Source organism: Ambystoma mexicanum, chromosome 6p (assembly GCF_040938575.1).
Source record: "Ambystoma mexicanum isolate Mex_15411 chromosome 6p, UKY_AmexF1_1, whole genome shotgun sequence".
Classification (NCBI taxonomy): Eukaryota; Metazoa; Chordata; class Amphibia; order Caudata; family Ambystomatidae; genus Ambystoma; species Ambystoma mexicanum.
In genome coordinates this window covers 1,345,364,867-1,345,386,000 of record NC_090935.1, presented here as the reverse complement: position 1 = coordinate 1,345,386,000, position 21,134 = coordinate 1,345,364,867, and the positions used below count along the sequence as shown (strand labels likewise).

Genomic DNA, 21,134 nt, shown 5'->3' with positions numbered 1-21,134 from the left:
ATAAATAAAACAGTCTTACATCTCGTATAGATTTCTAAAATTCATTAGCAGTCGAGCATTTTCATGTACAAGATTTCATCTGCTCCGCCACCGCATGACATAAATAATGCAGTAATGAAAATGCTTCACTTACCACAAAGTAGTACTTCTTTGCTAATGCATGCACAAAGATCAACTTGGCTAGCGCTGCAGATCCGTAGAGGAGGAAGGAGACGTAGAAGTGAGTATACCAGGAAAGTGACTGCCCTGCTAGAGACACAACCACTGCTAGGATGAGGACAGTCACCAGGGCACTGAACCAGCTGATCAGCATAATGCCGGTGCCATAGACAAGATCCTTCATGCGCCCAACACCTGAAGAGGGAAACAGAAAGACCCGGATGCAGTGAAATCAGAGCATCACTATTTTCTGTTTGGCCTATGTTTAGTAGTGCCCCGGAGACCATGAACAGTACTAGTAGTGGTACAATGTGTGCTGTGTGTTCCACAGAGGTATTTCCCAGGCCGTCAATGCATTATTACATAAACATATTTAAAATGCCCCAAGCAAGTCTGCGGATACTAAGAATATTAGTTATGGGGTAACAGTTGTAGTAATCTCACAGTTGAGATGCTTTTAAACTAGCCAGAATTAGAGAAATGCATGCACGTTATATCCTTGTACTGTTCCCCACACAAACACTAAATACTACTTGTACAGTGAACACACTTTTTAAAAAATATTCTTTTTTGCCATTATGAATGCCATACTTTAATTTCAACTTCCAGGTCAAATACATCCTCCTATTCGCCTCTAACCTCCCACTGTATTTGACCAAATGGGGCTTCCCTTTTCTGTTTCTATTTCCCCCAAATAGTTCTGGATGTCACTCTTCTGTACTAAGAGGCAAGACTGCTGCTGCAGCCCACATTCTCACTTCTGCCAATATACAAGCCAAGTACACGTCGTTGTTGCCTTTCAGATGGCAGGCATTGTGACAAATGTCCAAAGCAGGAGTGGTGGAAACGTTTTCCCTAAAGGTGAGACAAGTGGTCTTCAAACTGGGGGGCTACCTCCCCGGGGGGACTGAAGGGTGTCCATGGGGGCCCAGACTCTTTGAATAATGATTAACATGACTGTTTTTAATATTACCTGCTTATATTTTAAAGAGCCTGGGGCCCACCTGGTCTTCATTTGAGCCACCTAGGGAGGACAACCTCTAGGTGGGGGGGGGGGCGGGAGGGCAGAAATTGTATTTTTTACTCAAGGGGGAGGAGGGAGGGGCTTGGTAGGTTTAAATACAAATTGGTTAGACCTGGATCATGATTGTTCACCAAAATAGGCATGACTTCTTGCAAAAATGCATGCCAAATCCGACTAAATTTAAAGAATGCTTTTATGTCAAAGATACAATAGGTAGGAACATTTATTTTTTGCAGTGTCTTCCGTTTCAAGAGGCATATTTTGTAAATTGTCCACACAGTACATATTTCTCATTTTAAAACCCTCGCCTTTTATTATAAGGTCTGCAGATCACACAAACACACAGACAACTACAAAAACATGCTTTAAATGGGTGCAAGAACATACCATAAAGTCTAGCAAACGTAAGCACGATATGCATGGACAATACGCTATGAAAAACAATACACTAAAAATACCCATGAACACCCACCTACTACAACCCAACACATGTACAAACACCACCCCAACAGACAGACAAACACATACACACAAGGTCCAGATACCAGAAAAAAACAGACACTCAAATTACAGATAAATTATGGGCATTCACAAACACACACCACACCTAAATATAGTACATAGACAATGCATGCTGAATGCAAACTTTACCCCTACATCTCCCCCACCACACACCAAAAACACCAGGTTCAGATAGTCAAAAAAATGCAGTGCATTCAAAAACACACACACAAACTAAAAACAGCTTAGTATAAAAAAAAGAATACATCTACAGCTTGCGCAGCAGCATTCACCCACTCCTCCTCCGCCCCCAACAATCACAACATACACATGCATTGCATTGTATTCTAGAGTGTGTGCAGTGGAGGAAGTGTGTGTTCGTTCTGAGCATAACGTTTTTGCATGCAAGTAAGAATAGGAGATATGCATACCCAAAAACGTTATGCTCAGAACGAACACACACACACACAAAACTAATGGGAATACATCTACACATACCACCAATAAAAACCTAAAGTCTAAAAAACATTAATGTGCATGCCAAGATACAAACACTACAGGTTAAGTGACTGAAGGTTGTGCCGCTGGCAAACCGCTCACTAGGCATGGCCGCATGTTGCATTCACGATTCAGCAGTGCAATTCCCGTAGCAATTTTGCACTAAGCTACAGCAATAACTACTGGACAGATTTACACCAAACTTGCTTGAATCTGCAGTCCGTCTTGGCTGCTTTTGAAAAAATGCCCCAAAAATTGGACAACGAAGATTTTTCATCAATTGTCTGTAGCCTAAATTGAAAACTGGATACAGCAAGCTGATGGGCCGATTCAGGTCTGAAATGTATTGTTCAGCCGCATTTGGGTCCTCGGATCCGAGCCCGGATCATTGACAAACAGGGCCTTTAGGAAACCCCTATGGCATGCGCTGATCCTGGTTTAGGGAAAACAAGATACAGAGAGGTACCAATGTGCCTCTTTTCCATACAACAATACAAAAGGCTACATTTGGCTACTGTGCCAACGGATTTACGACATGAATACATTTGTTCAGGTCCGCTCCCAAACAAAGTGGTTTTGGAGAACTGGAAAAGGACATTTTGGAAGGCTGCCAACTTTCCCCATGTGGACGGAAGTGCATGGAATTTTCAAATAACCATATGTAGCCAACTTGGAATATTTCTGAGAAGGCTGATGTTCTGTTCATGGGGTTGTGGGACGGACAGCAATAGAAGGAGACCATTCAACTTTGCACCCCCACAAACAGTAGAACATTAATCTCACCAAATAAACACAGCCAACTGTTGAAAGTTGTTTGAAGTTCCGCACAGGAGGGCAAACCTATAGAGGTGGGCAGACGTAAACATTTTACATTCAAATTCCCAAAGGAAGAGGTGCCTAGATTTTGAACAAAAAACAATGGCAGACGATGAGATATTGCCATGTTGAGTTACTGTGCCTAGGGCCCAGCCAAGGGTCTTTGAACAGAACACTACCTGTACAGTGAATGATGGGCATGGCCAAAGGATTGCCTTCATCGGTCTAAACATCTTTTGAAAAATCTCAGATTCACTTTTACTTTACTGGGGCGGTTACGGTGCAAAACCCACAAAAGTAAGCATCTGATGGTCGAAGTAGCATGTTTTCAAATCTCGACAAAATCTTTTAATGTCACCCAGGTAGTGACACACGTGTGTGTTGTAGCTCCCCTTTTGCAGAATGTATTCCCTAATCGGGTGTACGATTGTGGCGAGGGTTCATGATATAATGGCTTGGACTAAATTCCACTTCCAGGTTTACCTTGCGCTAGCAATTTTTAATTGCTGTTCGCCTAAGGCACTGCAACAGTTGATTCCATCTGCGATTGTGGCACTTGGGCCAGGATCAAACTTTGCTGAGGGCTTTAGAACCAATGCTGAGGTTATTCCAAGAATTCTGGATTATACTTGTCTGGGGGATTAACCTTTTCTGAAATACTGAACTGTAGCAACCATAAGGACCGAGCCTGGCAGAGGTAGATCAATAAGGAGAGATGCTCTAGTAGAGATCTCATGCAAATGGAATATTTTTTGTCACATGAGCAAATTGGGAGAGCAACCGATAGCTCCCATTTAGCATGTTCACGAGGAGTTGTATTCTACAGGGTTGGCGTTTTGGGGAGCACTGTAATTCAGACGCTATTCAGATGTAACAGAATACATTCTGAAAACACTTACATCTTCAGCCCTGAACTTTGGTACTCACAGTCAAGTGGGTATGGTCCATATTTCGGATTGCATAAGAATTGATTTTATTCTTGAAAAGGTGGTGCAATCCGAATGCGCCTCTTGCCCCAGGTGATTGCAGCACACCTTTGGTTGTATCATAAGAACAATTATCCTTGGATGACACATGTACAGAAGATGTGTAAATTAAATCAGAGGGGAACATCTATTACACTGGATAAATTAACTAGTCACATGCTGGGGAATTGGAAAGGTTGGTGTGAGGTTGTCCCTCACAGGATTTACTCAAAGCAGACAAACAGTTGAATAAAGTGCTACATGTAATGTTAAGATTAAATATTATTCAGCCATAGCTTCCCTTACACCTTAGAGGGCATCGCAAGGTCCTTGTTTGCCCATTCCCTTTCGGTTCTGAAGTTGGCATGGGTCACTGTGACCGGTGCAAATACACTGTATATTGTCTTTGCTTTTTAACTTTAGTGGAATGGAATAGAAGACCATTTTAGGTATCTGTCTCAATCAGGAAATCCCCGTCATATTCTTGGGTTTTTTGTTTACTAAATCTGAAGGCAGCTTTTCTCAGGAGGGCATTATATTTTGAGTATCAGAGGGTATTCTTTATGTCTGGCAAATCCACAGGGTGATCTTCCCAGGCAGGCTCCACCTCATATTTGAGGCATTCTGTCTCCTCTGGAAAGCATTTCTCATCCTTGTATTGTTGTGCTTTTGTTATGGACTACTCTCCAAGAATATCCCAAGGTGCACCAGTAACTTCTTAGTTACTTCTCTAAGTGCCCTAGTGCTCTTGTGGATTGTGGGATGGGCATGATGGGAGAACCTGTGGAAAAAGACCACCTGGAAACGTAGATGCACCTTGCAACAGAGCGAAGACGATATGGGGTACATGGCTCTAAAGGAGAAGTAGTTATTTTGGGGGGTTGAGCCTGGGCTGAACAAAAGGGCAGCAGCAGCCAATGAGAAACCTGCTAATTAAGTGTAGCAAACAAAATAAACTGTGCCACCTGTATATTTTAGAGTTCATTAAAAGGCCAAGGTTCTTTTCCAAACCCCAGTGAGGGGATTTCCGGTGTATAATAAAGATGCATACAACAAGGCATGTTGAACCTTTTCTTCTGAAGCTACTTTTGCGGGCAAGAGAATAACCGGTCCTCTGAGCCTCAACTTACACCTAACAAGTTTGACAACTACTAAGTGATCATGTACAATTCCCCTTAAGAGAAGGCTGTGCCATTGGTTTTAATAACTAGGAATTACCCATCACTATCAGCATTCTCATGACCATTCTTAAAATCCAAGAACTACCATCATCATGGTCCCAGCTATTCCAAACATAGTGCAAACCCTAAACGACAACAGCAATCTGCTGTGGCCATCGAGAATTTAAAAAAAAAAAAACACACTCAAAAACAAAAACAAACTTCATTAGGCCTCAAGGAGACAGCGTAGTCTTACAAGACTTCCTGCGGGACTCGTGCAGAGCGGGGAAAGCGCGCCAGGAACATTCATTAAGGCGCCTATGCAACAGAGCAGTCTGTGCTCCCGGCCCTCCTCCTAATGAGGGCCTGAAGACTTTCAGGACAGCAAAGCAGCCCAGGAAACCTGTTACCGCCTTACATATGGACAGATAAGGAACCTTTGCCATTGTTACCAGTTGTCTGTTACCAGAGCAAATAAAGTTGTGCAAATCCTACTATCTCATCCCCTCTCATTACACAACACCAGATTTACATATTTGAAGCAGCTATGGTGGTCTTCTCCTTTTTCTTGTTATCAAGAAAAATACCTGCAGGTGACTAAAAGGCTTTTTCCATTCCCATATATAGATGCACTTTGGGTGTCTTGTATTGGCTGAACCAAAGAAGAGGCTAGGACCCAGACCAAACAGTGTTCCTTTCAACTCTTTAAAAAAATTTAAAAAAATGTGTAAGTATGCTGAGCCCAGCGGTTTGGCCACAGCCACCCACTGGGAAGTGGAGGTGCCACGAAGAATGAGGCCTACGCACGGCTTCTGCCACCAAATCACATCACAAGTACGTACACAGAGGCATGTTGTCAATATTAGAGACTAGTGCTGCCTATGTCTTGAGAGGGGTTAGTTTGCACACAGCCCTCATGATCGAACTGAACTTCAAGAGGGGACTGGGGCTTGCTTTTCTTTTTTTCCTTCAACACCTGGGAGGTGCACTGATGAACTAAGTGGCACGCTCATAACCTTTTATTTTTTTTTTTTTTATTAACTGCCATGGGTTTTCCCTCTCAGTGCCAAGGCCTTTTTTGGTGATTTCGGTATTTCGCCATTCAATGCCTTCTAACGTTTTCTCCTTCATTAAAGCACCGAAATAGTGCAAAGTGGTCTCATGCACACTTTTTTCTTTCCTCATTAGCGCTGGCGGGGACATAGATAGAGCTCCTACATCGGGTGGGCGGAAGGATAGGCCTGGGGGGGCAGAAGCACAAGGATGGTGGAGGGCACCAGCAGCTACTGGAAAAACAGAGCCAGTTTTGCAGGAAGAGAACTGCATATCTTCCTTGGTGGGCTGGCAATGCTGTGTCCTAGTAGCTGGTGGCAGACAGCTGGTCCTAGGCAGCAGCGCTGCCTTCTCTTGAGGTTGCTTCAATTTTTCTGTGCATCTGAAAGGCAAAGGAAAAACCTGGTACTCCACTGCAGCGGGAGAGAAACAGGGTAGGTGTGGTCCCTTTCCCGGCTCGGGATCACCTACAGGGCCATGCCCGAACCAAAAATGCTACATGCTAGTGTGGGCCCGTTTTTTTGGTCAAAGTGGGACACTTTTTTGGGCCATGTTGGCGAGTTTGATAAGGTTCTTCACTATGCGGCTAGTAGTTTTGACCATTGTTGCTGAATAATTATTCTTTAAATTGCACAATTTGCATCCCATGTTATCAAAAAATTCCCCCTTAGGTACTGATCAAACAGTACCTAAGGAATGAATTGCCATTTGCAGCCTTGGGCCACTTTTTCATTGGTGCCCAAGGCATTTTTATACCCTAGTCCAACCCTGGCAACCTTCCTTTACTTCAGGCGCTCAAGAGTGCGCCCACGATTGTGGGATGGAGAGGCAACTCCGCAGCATAATGGATCTGAACATAGCTTATGTCTTCTTACAAAGCAGCAGGAGCAGTGCATTGCGAGGGTGGGGACAACGCTGGGCAGTGACTGCTGGCTCCAAGCAGGAAGCACTGGATGCAACAGGGACGTCATTTCACCAAAATGCATGGGGTAGCAGAAGTGACATCACACAACCCTTGACTTTCCAGATGACATCACAGGAGCAATGTCATTTGACCCAGCCCCCAAGTGATATTACAAGAAGTGGTGGCACACAACCTTTTGCCACTTGACAGCACAGGAAGCGGCATCTGCTTTCATACACAACTCGAATGACACTTTGCACAACACTTCTGCTATAAGATCGCAGCAAACAATCATGAAAACATTCAAATTATAGCTACACAGATAATGACTATCTTCTTGCATACCCCCTCTAGACTACCTCTCCACCCAACCACGTGCGAACGAGACATGAGTGGCTTACAGGGACTTAGCCACCCCTCAATATATATATTCATTCTCTCTCTCTCTCTCTCTCTCTGTCCCTCTGTCCCGCGTTGTGAAAGGTGCTATAATGACACATTGCATAGCATTGTCGCATGTGCAACTATCCGCCCCTACAACTGCGCAGGGTTTTGTAGGGAACCACAAGTTTGATGAAATTCCAGGCTGCACCCAACTCGTGAGGGCCCACAGAGCTACTCAAATGCTGAGGAGCACGGTGGGGATGCACAGTGATGCACAGTGATGCAGTAAGCACCAAAATGTTTTGAGTGCATTTATTTTTTTGGTTTTTAAAGGAGGAGGGTTCTGTGGCTGCATCCCTCAGTAGAGATGCTGTAGTGAGGCCCAGCATGGTTTGGGCGCATTTACATCGCCTCTTAAAAGGTTCCCTGGCAGGCATTCGCCTTGCACTTGCTTAGGGACAATGGCAAGGCATAGTTCCTCATTTCAGTGGGGACAACACCATTCAAATGAGGAAACTCCCTGAATGCTGATTTCAGTATTGCAGAAAGGGAGGTTGATCCACTTCAGTAATAGCAAGGGGTAGCCTGTGCAAGCCAAACTGCACTGTGTGCCAATTGCAAAGAAGCTGCAGCGTTATCAATGTGGGCCCAGACAGGGTGTGACTCTTCACAGAAAGGATAACAACCAACCAACCAACCAACCACTTGATTCTTCGGATACATTCTGGGGCCAAAACATGTACGGACTGGATGGTTTCCCCATGTGCCCATTCGATGGAACCTCTGCAAAGCCCTCGGGATGTTCTTCAGCCTCACCAACACAACATGCAATGCTCCTCCTACACGATGCCATCACACACTTTGTGGTTTTGCTTTGCTGGCTAGTTTATCATTAGAAGCTTACGTGATATGCATGCGCTTCCAAGCTCTTGCAGCCATGCACACTGGAAAGGCGAGGAACAGGACATTAGAGCAACGCATTAATCAGTTTCCATCCATCTTATTTCTCTTTATCTTCTTTGGCATACCTATTATGGCCCACATGATCTACTGGCCTAATCTACTTTCTTCCTTAATTTCAGTGTTCATAGCAAGATGGTTTCTAGACGCCTCACCTTGGTGAGGAAGAAGGGAAGATATTTATGGCGCATGCTTGCGAAAGATTAAGAGTGCCTGCATTGACAAGGTTGCATAGCAAGATGGTTTCTAGACACCTCACCTTGGTGAGGAAGAAGGGAAGATATTTATGGCGCATGCTTGCGAAAGATTAAGAGAGCCTGCATTGACAAGGTTGCATTATTTTTCTGTGTTCATCGGAAAGCTCCTCGTGTCAGGTCTCATCACGTTTTCTATGCTGTCTGTGAACCGCCAAATGGCCAATCTGTCTCTTTCTTTCCATCCCACTTACCACGCCATTGCTGAATGCTCCTCTCGAACAGTGGCTGCTTCCATTCCCAGGCTACATCTGTACAGCCATGTGCTTGGAAATTGACTGCATTTCTCCTGCACCAGAAATCGATGCCAATTCCAAATTAGCTCCCTCCCCCTACGCATTGCATGCGTCAACATTTCCTACTACATACCCCTGAATATATCTTCAAACCACTGTGGGGGTCTCTCTACCTCCTCTTTGTGGAGAGGAGAGGTGAACACACTTATGATGGTGATGGAAACTAGGGGTGTCACAGTAATGGTTTTATGGCGGTATGATAACCTTCTTGCTAAATGACTGTATATCATGTTCATCGCGGTATAGCAGGTGGAGTGAAGTAATCTTAACAAATATTTTCTTAAAGGACATAAATTGTCAGCATTTTAAAACTTGTCTCTGCACATTTTTAGCTGATCCTCCAGGAATTCTAAGACGGCTGCAGATTTGGTCTTTAATGGAGCTCACTCGTTGATCGCCTTGAATGAAAGAGTGACTAGTAGAAGTGTTAAAATGAACATTCTGAGCAATGAGCTTGCTGCTCAGTCAAAGGTCATTGCTTTGAAAATCAGCCTCGACCTGCATTATTTTGGAACCACATGGCATGGGCATCATGACCCCTCGCTGCGATCAGTCATAAATGTTTGTTTTGATGAGGCTTTATCCCATTAAAGGGAGAAAAGTCACTCATGTGAGGACTAAAAGCGCATGTCATTGTGTTTCTTTTGTCAAATTGTCATAGCCAACACACACACACCAAAAGGTTGCATATTGATCAAATCACTATAGTTTGTTTACCATCTGCCTAGTGTATTATAAAAGTCTGAAGTTGGATGACCGCTGACCACGTAATCCTAACAGGACAGCGTTCAGTGGGCACTGTTGATTTCTTTCTTGATTCTTGCAATACATTTTCATTTACCTTCTTAAAGATAGTGGCACAAACTTTTTGAAAATGACAAAGTTAAAATACATATCGGCACAAATATGGCCTAGATCACCACAGCCCCATCATTACCATTTTCCTGAGGTCTGAGCGCATAAGGACCCTTGTCATGTGAGTTGAGACAGAGGAATGCTTTCATGGGTGGTGTCACAAATCGATGATAGACCTGAGAAATAGCTCACCCCCATTGCCCTGGATACTTCAAATTGAATGTAGAATCTGTCCTGCCTGCTTGAGTCCAGTGCCATATGCAGAAGGCAGGTGCTGATACGCCCAGTGTTCAGACAGTCTACAGAGCTAACGTTTTTTTGTGGACATGCATCAGAAGGGCATCCAGTTCATTCCCCCCATTGAATTCTAGCATGTGTAGTTCCCCATCTTTCAAATTTGTGGGAAAACTACCAATCAGCTGATCTTGTATCCGACTATCACAGAGAAAGAGCGGTCACAGCATCAAAGATGCATTTACTAATGTGGCCTCACTTTCCCTAGGCTCTTGTCTGCCAAAGGCCACATCCCACAGTGCAAGATCCAGAATGTGCAGCACTTGTTTACTGCAACCTTTCCAAATCAGATTGAAAAGTTCACTCAATAGCTGCAGGCCCTAAAATGGTATACTAAACGGGTCTTCCTTACAAGTGTGAGGTGGTCCCCTTTTCCATTTCAGCCCCCCAAGTGTACAAGGCATGGCTCGAAGATCTGTGGCGACCCTTAAATCAACCACATCCACCCCTGCATCCCCAATGACAAGAAGTGAGCGATCAAGGAGGCATTCAGAAGGGAAAGCTCAGGAAGAGGTGAAACGAGGGAAACTAGATGAGCAGAGGCTAGGAGGAGTGGAGGAAAGATGGAATTACTGTCAGGGGAGATTGGGGAAAAGCAAGTGATGTAAAGTAAGATCCATGGAAGGGAAGGACCAGTAAGTTTAAAAAAATATATATTATTTGTTTTGCTCAGGGGTAGCAACGGAGACAGCAAGGAAGACAGCAGGGGTTGCAGCTGCGACCCTTAGCAACCACCAAATTACGTCCTTGTGATTCAAGCAGGTATGTTTTTTTGCTTCTTCTTTTCAGTGTCACAGAACAGGACCTGGTGCATGGAGCAACTGCTTTTCCTTTTCCAATTTTCTGTCCCTTAAGGTGTAGCACAGTTCTCCAATATAAGGCACTGCAGAAGGTGGAGGCCGGTAGCCATTCAAGCTTCCTCTGGGTAGGGGAAGCCAAGCCAATGCAAATCGTACAGCAGCAGTCCCACAGTCCTGTAGTTGCACGGAAAAGGCGGGCCATGGTAGTAGGCCCATCCGGGGCTAGCTCCCTAAAAATGTCCCCTCAATTTAGGTGCCTGTTTGTTTTTGTTTGAGATCCTTCACCAGTGGACTGTTCAGATCACTATGGCAATGACCTAGAAGGTGTGTACCCAAGGGTCTTGGCCTCCCCCGTGCTGGGGAGTCCTATTGGGGATAGGCCAAATACAGCCATTGAGCCACTTCTGCCATCACTGGAAATTAATTTCTTATTTTTTGTCAGAAAAGCAAAGCAATACAATACACAAAAAAGAAACAGTACCGCTCATTGACTAGCACGTGAGAAGAAAAAAAAAAAGCATTTTCCAGACTCAGAATTTTTGTCACCAAGTTACATAAAAATGTTTTTCTAAATGTGTTAAAACACTGCCTTGATTGAGCAAGTGTGTATTCCTATTGTGTTCTCTCCTTCTCCCACCAATTTCCCCTGTCCCATAAATCAGAAAAGTAAATAATATTGGTTGCCACCCAAAAATACTCTTCCAAAAGTGATATCTAAATGAAAATTCAATTTGACAACTATTGATTGTGTAATATTGTTCTCTTTCATAGTAGCGCTAAGCCGACACGTCTTTCGACCACTCGCAAGGCTTCATAAATGCGCCCGAGGCTTCATATCGAATAATTCTTGTTATGACTGTTTTAGCCTTGTGATATAATAGTGATTCTTATAACCCCTTAAAATTGGGCTGCTTCCACGTCTTTCCTATACTTATTGTGTTTGTGTTGGCAAATAATAGATTGTCTGCTGCTTTTTCCATTTATTTGAATATGGCTAAATCCACTCTTTCATCGCTCCTTCTTGGGATGTGAGGGTAGGATTCACCCCGTTTTTTTTTGTTGTTTTTTTTCAGCAAACCGTGTGCATTTCGCCCCCCTTTTAATTCGGCTTTTCCTGTCATCCAGCAAAGCTTTCTGCAATGGGTCACTATGTTTTGGCACCCGGTGAACATCCTATGTTTTGAACCCTTTCTGGAGCTGCAAGTCTTAGACACAGTGAAACATGTCTTGTCTTTTTTTCGGTACTGGTGCAGGCTTTCAGGTAACAGTGCTGGAACTCCATTTTCTAAAACCCTAGGAATTTCCTGCGCCGCCACCTTTAGGGGTATTTTTTAGCCAATGTATAATGGCCTGTTTTTTGTGAGCAAGTTTGTGCTTTCGATTACCTGTGTGTCATTTGAAACTGTACAGTGTATCATCATTTTCAGATTTCTTTTTGTTACAGATTTAAGCACGTGTGCGTTTTCTCCCGTTTGCTGATGGAACATTTTCGAGCCACCACACTAGAGGACCCAGGACTGCACAATCACAGATCCACTTTAATGGGACACCCTGAGAACACTAGCACCAAAACCCACGACATAGAAACCCAATCTACAGTTTGTAAGTGTGACAGAATACCATCGGGTTCCGGCGGAATAGCCCGAGCATTTTTTTTATTTTTATTGCATAAAATGATGCAGATAATTAGGTTTCTGCAGTGGCACAAGGCAAACTCAAATATCACCTGCATTCCAGAGTGCTCCTGAAAACACAGGGTTTCTCCAGTCAGAGGTGGCTTTTTAATCTTCCACACCTCAGTTTCCAAATCTTAGCTTTGTATGCTATTGTCAGTCTGGGGGCGCATACGTCTGTAAATATGAGCCATGTCTGGTTTGGGTATGGTGGCTACTAAGAATACAATTATACAGGCACAGTAATTTGATATCGCACTACTGTCTGTTCTGTTGGGACTTCCGCTAGGCCAAGACTGATATGTTCAAGTGTCTGGTCTTATTGTCTCCACTGCAGACATGTGGAGCAATGGGCCAGGATTCTGCTGCTTTCATTCTCCAGCAAGAATGGGAAGAGCTTTTCTCTGTGCACAGGAACTTCCCCAGGAGGCCTCCTGAGAACAAGTGCCTCAGGGGAAGCATTGACAGAACAAAGCCACACTCCAAACAGTGTGCCGACAACTAGTGTCCCTTTGAAGTGAGCAGGCATATGAAGAGGGCAGAGTACGATTAGCCAGAAAAGAGGTTGGCTGAGAGAAAGGTTTGATGTCATGGTTTCTGTTAGCAATGTTTTCCTTTTCCTGTCCCCTAAATGTCCTGCAGGCAAGGTACTCTGGGTGTGAGGAACTCAGAAAAAGGGCACTTGTTACAACCACCTGTATTGGACCACCTTACTTGTTTTGGAACAATCATGTGTGACATTTGGCCTTTAAATGGAGCGGGGCATCCCCTCATTCATCTTTGGACTTTTACAAGGAAAATAAGGATTCACTGGACTTCTGTTGGAAGTACTGGCTACTTCAGAGCCCTCTGCCATATAGATGAAGACATCCAAGGCAGAAGCAATCTCTGTTCCAAATCCATCCCCAGGAAACAGTGGGAGAGTGCTGTTGGACCACAGTCTCATTGCTGGATGTACTGGAACCAGGACTCTGTTCACTGGAGGCGAAGTATCTCCTGTAGGTGCCAGGCAAGCATGCAGGAGTGCGAGTGCAGAGCAGAAGGACTCACCTTTTTATAGAACCCCTAGATTGGGACTCCTAGCTCCTCGAGTTCCTGAGGCAGTTTGGAATCCCTTTTCCATACCTTGAGTTCACTTAGTGTACGATCAAGCGCGTTTCACAACTTCGAGGCTCTACAGGAACTGTGGCGCCCCTTCGCACCGATCACTGCATTTTCAGCCATCTTGATCCCAGCTCGACCCATTGGTGAGGATCATCTTTATCAACCTAAACACAGCCTCAACCTACATGGAAGCAAATGGTTGAGTTTCAACTCGACCTGTTGGAGCCATCAAACTCACCATCGCCAACACTGACTTGATCCAGTAGAAGCCATCTCAGTGCAGACTCAACTGCTCCCCAAACCGTTGTAAGATAGTCTCCCAGTCTCAAACACCAACACATCCCTCTGGGAGCCGCACTATCAAACTGACTTGTCACCGAACACCAGTGGGGCCGCATTGACTCGAAATGGATCAACATCAGGTTGCCTGCAGCTAAAGTGCCAAGAAGTGAAGACAAAAAAAAAGGAGGTACTGTGAAGAGGTCACATCCTCCTTGAGCGCCCCTTCTTTAACGTTGTCTTCCAAGACAATCTTCAAAAGTGTCATTGTTGCCAATTCACTGCCTGAGCACTCCTGCTCATCTACCCAGAGTGCCCTTCTATAAAAGCCTGCATTCACGTTTTTCTTTTAAAGGGGTGTTTTCTTCTAGTTCGTTGTTTGCATTTTTATTGCTTAAAGTGCACATTTTTAATAGAACTTTACTAGATATTCTTTTATTTGAGTCTTTGTACTACGATTGCTATCTACTCACACCCAACCTGAATATTAGCTTGTCCTCAGCCTGCGCTACCAAAAGAGGCGAAGGAGGTATAACTTTTGGGTTGTGTCTCGTTTACATTTATGATTGGGACCACTGCTTGCTTAGTAGTGGTGTGGGGCTGAGTGGGTGGTTTTGCCACTCCTATTCATCGCTGGACTCCTGCAGACCAGTAGTCATTTAATCTCACTGGTGGGCAGCAATGGGATTTGATACAGACTCCCTGCAGCAGAGTAAAGCAAAATAAAATACTGTCTTTTCAATGTTAGAAACTTTGACAAGCAGTTTTAGGTTTTGCACAATGGAAATGGGCATAAGCTCAGTGAGGAGACTGAAGCCCTGTGCCCTTTGTGAGCTATAACAAGTGGGGGCCAGGGGGACTCCCTCCCATGGCAGTAAGGTCACTAAACCAGAAATGCTGAAGAGCCTACACGCTTTTGAGGAGGTTTCTCCAAAGCAGGGTTAAAAATTGCTGGCAGCCATTAAGCTCCTGGCAATAGCCTAGGAGAACCTAGTTAGCTTGGCACCACCAGTTACCAAGAGCTACTTTCGGCTGCTGGTGACTGCTGCCCTACAACCATACCCATCTGACATTCACTCTCTGAACATGTTTATATAATGTGCGTTGAGACCTCGAGAAGGCATCCAAAGCAGGATTGGTTGCCTTTTGCATCTCGTATTAAAGTTAGATTTATGGCCCACAATGTATTAGCTCCTCATTCTGCAGCAGAAGTGAGGGAGAAAAAGGGAAGAGTGAGCAAGGTGGCATCACAGAAAAAAGATGGTCTCAGAGATATAAATGTTGTGGCAATGAAGGAAAAGGAACAGCAACCGAGATTGATGCAGTAACAGAAATAAACGATTTACCAACCAAGATATCTAATGAGTAAACGAGAGGTAGCAAAACGACAGAAGAACCGACAGGAAAGAAATGTAAAATGAAATGGAAGAGAAGGGAATGCAATGAGGAATGGCACGAGGCAGATGAATCGGCAAAAAGTCTGTGTGCATGCCACAGTTTGGGAAAGAAAAGCAAACGCCACCATCTTGCAGGTGCTTTCAGATTGGCTGCTCTGGCGCGTGCTATGCAAAAGTAGAATTTCTCTTCAATCTCTGCGTTTCTTTAAGTGTTCTTTTTGCTGGTGTCTTTTTTAAGTCATCCATTAAATGTTCACGGTCCTGAGAAATCATTCAGGAGACATTAATCCTTCCCAGGCCACAAAGAGAAGTCCTGGTAAAAGGAAATGCTGACATCGATGAGCTACGACAGCTCCTATTCCACGAACCCATGGGAACAAACCATGTTTACCTCTCGTTCATCCTCAGCACTCCTCTCCAGTACACACATATGCACCGTAGTCATTTATTTAATCAGGAACGCTATCAATGCATAATCCCATTCTCTTTTGCAATAATCACTCCACGTTTGCCTCAGAGTTCTTACATTGCATTCAAATGAGAAAACTAAATATTCTGCAGAATTTGGCTGAATACTCACTCGAATCTGAACTTCGAGAACCCTTACAGTTCTAATACATATGGGTTTCAGGCGCAGAATTTGCAATAGCTGTTAGAAAATGTAAGGATTGCAGTTAGGAGACATGATCCCATACACAATGGACCATGAACAGAGGCCCAGGGTAAGATGCAAGTTCGTTTTTGAACATACTAAACAAAAAGGAGCACTAAACCGTCCAGCAGGTTACCTGAACGAATGTCTGGCTGCAAACCGATGGCAAATTATATTATGTGCAACTGTGCATGTGTTTATTTAAAGAGTCAGTGCTTTATACCACATAATGCAGCCCTTACTAATAAAGGTCGTCTTATTGCACAACGTCGGTGGCAGAGGCGTTTGGAAGTGACTACAAGCAGCTCCCTACTGTTGGCTCAATATACACTCATGAATAATGACGAGCACGGCCATTAATGAATATAAATGAGCTTGGTGTGGGACGTCTTCAATCTAGCTATAAATGAAGGGCAACAGCTTGCAGATCCATTTTGCAGCTCAACATTGGGTAACCCATCTGCCCCCTCAGAAGGGCAGGGTCTGGATGCGCTGTGACCGCAACAGCCAGGGCTATCACAGGCGCTGTTCTACAATATTGATGCCCATCTTTTGATCGGTCCTGACAGCAATGTACAAAAGATTGCCCATAAGGCCAAAGTCTGTGTCGATGTGACATTGTCCTTACCACTATTATTAATAATCCCTCAGTGGTGCAGTACTACATAGCTTTCCTGCGTTCTGGGTCCTCGCCCCCCCCCACAATGAACCTGTAGTGGTCAGTCCAGGCGCTAGTTGTTGAAGCGGTTGACTATGAAGCCTAGGGAGCAGAGATTGTCACACTCTGCCTCACTCAGGGACAGGCGGGTGATACCAACACTGCTGCCGGCGGCTGTGTCCAGTAAGCCTTTGTCTTCCATGGCCACACAGGGCCGCACCATCTAGTCCCCATCCTGAGCTTCTGACTCTCCCAGCTCATTGCCTTACCATCAGGATATTAAAAAACTCTTTTACGGACAAAACACTTTTTTAAACCCCTAACAATGCTGAGCTTGGGCACAAATCCTCACACACTCTTGGGTTCAAGTTTATGAATGCTGAATATATACATAAATTGATGGCGAAACATTTTTCAGACTAATATTTGCTGCTATAATAAGAGATTTACAAATTCTAACTTTGTGCAGGCCTGGAGTGTGTAGCCAAAAACTGCATCAAGCAAGTTGCAGTGTGGCCATTGGGGGAGGTCTGATGTGGAGTGCTTTGACATACTGAAGGGTGGAATACAAGATCTTTATTTTACCACACAAGTTCTAAGCCACGTGTATACTTCTTTGTGCCAATTACACATAGGTCTGTGATCTCTTCTTATAGAAATCAGAATCAGGCAATGCCCCAGGCAGGTAGACTTCTTTGTCCTAAGTATGCATCCATCTCAGAGCCAATTGAGATTCCCCTTCCATCTCCCGACTGCCTTCACCAACAGGCTTAAATGGCAGACTGCCAAAGATTGGCCTGACCTTAACCTGGTGCACTGCAGCCATTTAGGGAAGAGCAGCAGGCATTGCAATTAGTGCGGACAAACATTTCAGAGCAGAAGCTACAACAAGGTTGAGTACCATATTCACTCATCGCTTCAATGGAACAAGTTACTTACCTTATCTGGTAACCTTCTTTCGATGGTATGTTCCTCCGACGTATTCCACAGGTAATGACCACAGCTGTGCTGCTTCAGAAAATTTTCGGCAGAGGGCGTCCTGCGTCGATGACGTAGATACGTTGTTCCTAGAGGGCCTTCGTCGAGGGTCGACGTCACCGCATGTTATATATATAGGACGCACGGCGCTCGTAGCCTCAGTTGTAGTTTTTTTCCCAGAACGTGTGGCACCAATCTCCAGTCAGTATGACTGCAGAAAGCCTTGCGGAAACGGAAGCTGCAATCGCATAAGAAATTCTTAGCAGCGGGGCAGGCTGGGGGGTTTGATGTGGAATACGTCAGAGGAACATCCCATCGAAAGAACGTTACCAGATAAGGTAAGTAACTTGTTCCGCAATGGGATTGTGTCCTCCGACGTATTCCACATCTATGACAGACTCCCAAAGCAGTATCAACGTATGGAGGTGCGAAAAGAATTTACAATTTATAATTTAAGAATGCCCAATCAAATTGCTGAATAAAGGACTGCCTTACCAAAGGCCAAATCCTGCCCATGGATGGAGTCCAAGGAATAGTGTCTCACAAAGTATGGATAGAGGCCCATGTGGCTGCTTTGCAAATATTGCAAATCAGAAGACCCTTCTGTAGAGCAGTGGAGGCAGCCACACTCCTAGTAGAGTGACCCCGTAAGCCTACTGAAGGGTCCTTTTCCGCCAACCGGTAACAGTCAGATTGTCAAAATGATCCATCTAGACAAGGTCTGTTTGGAAACAGCCTGACCTAAGCGTCTTCCAGCATAACCAACAAAGAGCTGATCGTCTACGCTGACCCGGGACATCCGTGAGAGATAGAAACTCAAAGCCCTTCTAGGATCCAACCTATGGAGCCTCTCCTCTTCCTTACCAGGATTTGGAGGAGGATAAAACGCCGGAAGGATCACCTTCTGGCTCAAATGGAATTCTGACACAACCTTCGAAGAAAAGAAGGCCGCACCCGCAGGACATCCCTGTCCTTATGGAACACAGTAAAGGGTGGCTTGGCGGGGAGTACCTGCAACTCACTCACTCTGCGTGCGGAAGTATCCGCAACCAAAAATACAGTTTTAAAAGGACAACAGTCGCAACGGACAAGAATGTAAGGGCTCAAACGGAGCTCCCATTAGGAACTTTAAAACCAAATTCAAATCCCATCCCGGCACCTGGAAAGGTGATCGTGGAAACACATTAGTTAGCCCTTTTAGAAACTGAGAAATCAAAGGGATCCTAAAATAAGAACATTCCTCAGACGAGCGCTTAAACATGGACAGCGCCGCCAGGTAACCCTTAATGGTACCCACTTGCAGGCCCCTGTGGGCTAAAGAAAGCAAAAAAGACAAAACCAAAGGAATGGAACATTGGAAAGGATCCACATTCTGTACCCTGCACCAGTCACAGAACTTTCTCCAACGGCAACGGTACAGGGATTTCGTTGCGGGCCTTGTGGCCGAAAGCAACACCTCCATCACGTCTTCAGGGAGGTCCCAATCCTTATACCACAACCTTTCAGACACCAAGCATGAAGGCTGAGACCCTTGACATAAGGATGGAGAACCCGACCCCTCGCCCCTCCCATGAGGGCAGATCGTCTCAGGAGGGAAGACAGCATGGAGGCCAGATGGACATGTCTAGAAGGTCCGGGTACCACGCTCTCCTGGCCCATGCCGGAGCAATAAGGATCATCCGGGAACCGAACCTCTGCAACCTCTGCAACACCTGCAGAATGACGGGGACTGGAGGAAACGCGTACAGCAGTGGGAAGGACCACTCCACTACGAACGCGTCCCCTAAGGCTCCTCTTGGAGGACATTTCCACAAGCAGAATCTTTCGCACTTCCGCTTGGCACTGGCGGCGAAGAGATCCACTTGTGGGGTTCCCCAAAGGGCGAAGATCTCCACCAGAACTTCCTGAGCCAGCTCCCACTCGTGAGAGACTGTGCTCTGCCTGCTCACAGAGCATCCGCCACCGTGTTTTCCTCTCCGGCTAGATGAACTGCCGAGATCGAAATTTCCTGCTGGATGGCCCAGAACCAGAGCTGCATCGCCTCCCTGCACAACAGGAGTGACCCTGGCCCCCCTTTTTTGTGGAGGTAGTGCATGGCCACTGTATTGTCCATCATAATCAGGACATTCTTCCCCCGCACAGACGGCAGAAAAACCTTCAGGGCTAGCCTGACGGCCAGCAGCTCTAACAGATTGATGTGGAGTCTGGACTGGGACGGAGACCAACGGCCGCTGGCTGTCAACTCGTCATGAGCTCCCCAACCCGTGAGGGATGCGTCCGTCGCGATAGTCAACTCCGGCCAAGGTTGCCAGAATCAAGCTCCCCTCATCAGATTGCCTTTGACGGCCCACCACAGAAGATCCTGGGCGACCAAGGGCGGAATCTGAACGGGATCCGACATCCTACCGGAGAACTGCGACCACTGCAGAGATCTCATCCGCAGCCTGGCCTCTGGCACCAGGAAAATGCAGGATGCCATGAGGCCAAGCCAGGTAAAGACCCGAAGGAATGCTGATCATACAAGCCCATATCCCTCATTAACATGGACAATAAGATTCTTGCCAGGGTTTTGGTAAAACGGCTCCTACCAATCATGTGAAAGTGCGTAATGGTGGACCAGTTTGAATTCATACCCGGCATATCAACGTCCTTTGGGCTTCAGCAAATCTTTGTGTTAATGCGTGCTCTAGATCCAGAGGTCAAAGCAGCAGCAGCAGCACTGCTCATTGCAGAGAAGGCATTTGACTATGTGGAATGGCCCTTAATATTCTCAGTCCGCATGCAAATGAAAATTGGTGCCGTCTTTATAAAAATGGTTAAATTGCTATATTGCTAACCTACAGCTAGAATCCTAGCCAATGGAGGGCTCTCAGGAAAGTTTTTGCTGGAAAGAGGCAGCAAGCAAGGGTGCCCCTTGTCCCCCTTATTTGCTATGGCCATAGAGCCGTTGCCTGCATAATCCAGTGGAAGCACATGCAAGGAGGACTGCAGCTGAACACTCACAAACCTGTATCACTCTTCGCGGATGACATGGTGCTGTTCATTAAAAACCCATATGAGAACTTGGCGTCTGTTATACAGGAGGTGCTGGACTTTGAACGGATGTCTCTGCTCAAGGCAAAAGCCACCAAGACCATCCTATTTCCACTCACTAATTGTACTACCGTATTCTCATACGAGTTTGGATTTCAGTGGGACGGAAACAAAACGAAATATCTAGGAATAACTATATCCAGAGTTCCAGTAGTCCTATTTCAGGAAAACAACAGGATTGGTTAAGATCAAGGAAATGCTTGGAGAAAAAAAACCTACCCCTTACCTTATCAGTGCGAATATCATTAAGATGTAAATTCTCCCCAAGGTGCTGTATCTTTTCATTAATGTCCCGATCGCACTGCCCCGGGCATACTTTAAGCAACTAAAGAGTAGTCTAAGGGATTTCATATGGCAGGTTGCCAGGCAAAGGTCAG

The 21,134-nt window shown here is 45.2% G+C and overlaps 1 protein-coding gene across 2 annotated transcripts in view; it reads right to left on the bottom strand.

Annotated features, from left to right (window-relative positions):
- The window catches only part of ERMP1 (endoplasmic reticulum metallopeptidase 1), a 707,614-nt gene that overhangs the window by 263,375 nt on the left and 423,105 nt on the right, over positions 1 to 21,134 (bottom strand). For both annotated transcript variants that reach the window (XR_011280380.1, XM_069626023.1), the window contains exon 8: positions 134 to 354. Coding sequence is in view for 1 of the 2 variants with exons in the window: in XM_069626023.1 (XP_069482124.1) it covers positions 134 to 354 (221 nt within the window). In the remaining variant the exon portion in view is untranslated. The remainder of the gene's footprint in view (positions 1 to 133; positions 355 to 21,134) is intronic.